The sequence below is a fragment of the Drosophila subobscura genome, chromosome E, assembly GCF_008121235.1.
Source record: "Drosophila subobscura isolate 14011-0131.10 chromosome E, UCBerk_Dsub_1.0, whole genome shotgun sequence".
Classification (NCBI taxonomy): domain Eukaryota; kingdom Metazoa; phylum Arthropoda; class Insecta; order Diptera; family Drosophilidae; genus Drosophila; species Drosophila subobscura.
This window is the reverse complement of record NC_048531.1, coordinates 15,717,369-15,721,816: the sequence shown is the minus strand read 5'-3', so window position 1 is coordinate 15,721,816 and position 4,448 is coordinate 15,717,369. Positions and strand designations below refer to the sequence as shown.

The 4,448-nt window shown below is 45.5% G+C and overlaps 1 protein-coding gene across 1 annotated transcript; it reads left to right on the top strand.

The window, feature by feature from the left end:
• Positions 1–224: 224 nt before the first annotated feature.
• On the top strand, positions 225–4,220 carry LOC117889798 (myosin heavy chain, non-muscle-like). Its single transcript, XM_034794274.1, has 2 exons — positions 225–598; positions 4,103–4,220. The coding sequence occupies exons 1-2, from the start codon at positions 225–227 to the stop codon at positions 4,218–4,220; spliced, it is 492 nt and encodes a 163-aa protein (XP_034650165.1).
• The last annotated feature ends 228 nt before the right edge of the window (positions 4,221–4,448 follow it).

Below are 4,448 nucleotides of genomic sequence, written 5' to 3'. Positions count from 1 at the left end.
GAGAACTATCGCCTCTGTTGATATCGATGTCTTTCGAGCTATCGTGCGTATAACAGCCCCCACAGAGTTAACAGCTCATGTTGACTAACAGCTCTTCACAGAAGAAGAAGTCGCGTTGGGCCAAATGCAATAAGTTTCAGGCAAACAATGAGAAGTGCCAACCGGCAAATATGATGCGTTTGGGAGCATCGAATCAAGACAAGCTATTCACCAGGAAAATTTACATGCAGATCGAGCAGCTGACCACGGAGCTAGCCAACGAGAAGTCCAACTCGCAGAAGAGCGAGAATGGACGCGCTCTGCTCGAGCGCCAGAACAAGGAGCTGAAGGCCAAGCTGGCCGAGATCGAAACGGCACAGCGCACCAAGGTGAAGGCCACCATCGCCACACTCGAGGCCAAGATCGCCAATCTGGAGGAGCAGCTGGAGAACGAGGGCAAGGAGCGGCTGCTGCAGCTGAAGGCCAACCGCAAGATGGACAAGAAGATCAAGGAGCTGACGATGAACATCGAAGACGAGCGGAGACATGTCGACCAGCACAAGGAGCAAATGGATAAGCTGAATAGCCGCATCAAACTGCTCAAGCGCAATCTGGACGAGTTGGAGAAGCTACGAGCAGACGCTGCCACTACAGTCAACGATCATAGGGCTGCTGCGAAGAAACGTTACGATGCCAGACATTCCAAGCCAACCGTATATACCCTTGGTGATCTTGTACTAGTCGAGAATGAGCCGTTTAGCACGGGAACGTCACGCAAATTGGAGCCTCGCTATAAAGGTCCATTTATTGTCAACAAAGTGCTGCCAAACGACCGATATCTGGTAGAAGATATCCCTTATGCCCAACGAAAGCAGAGGCACTATAAGTCGGTGTATTCATCTGACAGGATGAAACGCTGGTGCGAACTCCCACCTGATGAACCAGATGAAGATGACGACAAGGAAGGCGAATCCCGCGAGGACGCTGTGATTTTTCAGGAAAGGCCGACTGTGAAGAGCTGTTAGTCAACATGAGCTGTTAACTCTGTGGGGGCTGTTATACGCACGATAGCTCGAAAGACATCGATATCAACAGAGGCGATAGTTCTCTTTTGAAGTGGAAGCGATCAAGACAGCACGCGTCGAAGAAAACCTATTTCACAATTAATTCACTCTACATATATTTTTCAACTTATTATATCCAATAAATACTACTATACTACTCTAAAGCCATCCCTTCACATACCTGTCAGTCGATTCAGGTTAAATCAATCATACAAAAGACTTGGAAACGGAGACCTGTCAACACGGTTCATTGTTTGCGGCATTTAAACCTCTCGCCGCACTGTGGCCGCTCTCCCGCATGTGGCAGGCGGCATATGCTATCCCAATACTATCCTATCCCCAGGCAAAGCCAGGCCAGGCCAGGCCAGACCATAGCTTGTAAATTTATGCGCGCGTATCTCACAGATACAACTTCGTGCACTTATTTGCATTTTTTGCTATTGTCTTTGCTCATACATATCCAAACACATCTCATAGATATACTCTCTTGTAGATACGTATTCATACGGGTGGTCATTTAGCATATTTTTTTTGATATTGAGATTTATTGACAAGATTGGAACGTGGCCGCTACAACGCGACGCGACGCGACGCTTTGTCGGCACTTCCTCCCACCCACGAGACGGCGGAAATGTTTCTATTGCTGTGGCCCCTACCCCCTGCCCCCTGCCGCATTATGTCAAAATGTTTGCCTCAACTTTAAAGTTAATTGAGTTAATATTGGATTACATTAGGCGCCCGTTTAGGTAATTTGACCACAAGAAAAACCAAAGCAGAAATCAAATCAAATAGCTGGTGGCTAAGAGCGGGTGCTGCTGGCTGGGAGAGCGTGCCATTGGAACAATGCCAAGTGTAGAATATCACGGAAATCTATATGTTTTGGAAACCTTGCAAAGCGCAGCGCGGAATGTGGTCGCGTCATTGAAATGCGATATACGATACACAAACCAAGCTCCAAGGAAGGACAGGCACAGGCTCAGGTACAGGGCCAGCGGCGGCGGCAGGGGCACATGATCGTGAGGAATTGCTCATGATTTTCATGTACACTTCTAGGGTTTCCACCAGACCAGGCGCTGTCATTTCCATGTCGTTTTCTGCGGTGTTTCTTTAGCTTTAGCGCAATTTGTCTGGCAAATCGATCATCGCCACTGGCGGAAACACGTCCCCGGCTCTGCCAGATCAGGTTGAAGTCCGAGGTCAGGTCTTACTTCCACATTGATTAATTCGTAATTGAATACTTTCACGAATGCTCAACCAACAGACAGATCCTTTGACTTTGATTGCTCTTCCACGTGAGTCATTTGGAATTCCAATCCCTCCCCTTCGACCCTATCTATCGTTTCGTTTCGTTCAAACACCTAAAACTGTCAGCGTAGAGTCAGTCGATCACGTGATTTGCCTACCATATTGCCACTTTGCCTAGCCACTTACAATGTGGCAGGGAACCTGTCAATCCATGACAACTCCTCCTCGCCTGGTGTGGCGTTGGGTGATGGAACTGTCGCCCGTCTTCCAAGAACTGTCTGCGGACTTTGCACCCCCACCCATAACCCACAACCAAACCACATGAGAAACTGGCCAATTGTCTTTATTTATGGGCTTAGATATTCCCTCGTTCACTTTTCCGATTCAGTTTGCGTTCCACTCATCAAGTGCCACCCAAAAAACAACGCAGCGGGGGAAAGCCCCTTAAGAGTGTGACAATTCATGAAGTTGGAATACTCTTTTCTTCTCTTTGCATGCCAAAAGTAGAGAGAATTGAATTATATTGTAAAAATTTCATGGGTTGCATCAGTTTTCTCCACACTAGCAGCTAGCGAGGATAAATCATCCAATAATCCATAACTACCATCCAAAATGTTCTGCCCAGACATAATACTCTCAGAATATTTACATTTATAGGGTATATTCATGGCTGAAATTGTGGGCGGTCAACACGGCTACCAGTCTATAATGCCAATGCGATCGCTTTGGGTTCCCAGCTCTCGTACGTTTTTCTCTCTCTCTCTTCGTCCGACTCTCTCCCACGTCATTAAGACATCTTCTTGGGCCATAAATTTACCTCAGAGGAGCACGGATTTTCCCACTGCATTACCCACTAACCCAGATAGAGTGAGACAGAACTCACACATATGCAGAGAGAGAGGGCGTGAGGGCACATCTAAAACCAAAAGCACAGACATCAAAGTACAACAAACAAAAACCAAACAAAGTTCAGCCAACAGAGGGATTTTCGAGTGACGTTTTTTCTCTTTGTCTACGAAAAAGTAAGTCGCACTAACTAGTACATATGTATGTATGTGCAATGTACATTGTACATTACACATTTGCCGTGGCCTTACCTATCAGCTGATGTACCCTGCCAGACACCGCGAGTTGCGACCACGAGACCAGGGAGGCTGCAAACAAAAACCGCCCAGAAATGCCAGAGTGAGCGCGAGCTGACAGTAGCCAAAACAAGAACAACAAAAAATAAACAAATAAAAATAATAAAATACAAAAAAAAGCGGAATATGTCATAAAGCGAGATAAGGTCTGCGTCAATATTGACACAAGTCACGGAGTGCGATGATGTCGGTGGATGGAAGGGTGATGGAGAGGGGGGATAACTGTGCAAAGCTCTGTTGACTTGCAAACAGCTTGAAAGCAGCGAAAGAAAGAGCTCGAAAGGGAAAAGACACAGAGAAAAGAGCAGTAAAGACATTTGTTAACCTGCAAAAGAAACAACACCAACAAAAAAAGAGGTGCAAAAGGCACCTCCAGAGCTCCACGTTCCATCTGCCTCTCATCATCATCATTATCATCATGTTCATACAACATACATATGTATGTATGTACATTCATTCATGTGCACATAGATGATGAGGTAATTTGCATTGTTGTGCAGTAAATACCGCAGGGGAATCTGTAAATTACATTTCGGTTATCCTTCTGGAGTAGGATATATTCGTGGCATGTGCGGATCGCAAGACAGTTTGTCAAAGTACAGGAAATGATTACACAAATGTAAATGCCTGCTGGTATGCTCTATGGATAGCACACCTGATTCTACTGCCTAGAGGGGAGAATGTTTCCAACTTCGATGGTTCCACCATGATCTATTTCTTCCGAAGTGCACTGATCTTCAGCACTGATAAGCTAATTCAAAGAAGAGTCCACATTCCACGCTCCATTTAGGGGCACAGTGGAGTCTAGTGGATCCCTTTTGGATCTTCTTTCAAAGGAGTTGGTCAACTTTTTCTCAATAATTGTGACAAAAATAGTTTCCCTCCCCCGCCATATATGTACATATGTATGTATGTATTTTCCCCAGAAAACCAACAATTTTGATTATCTTTTCAAACGCTTTCCAAGAACTTTACGTATTGTTTGGCTTATATCGAAATGGCTGATAGCCAAATGTCA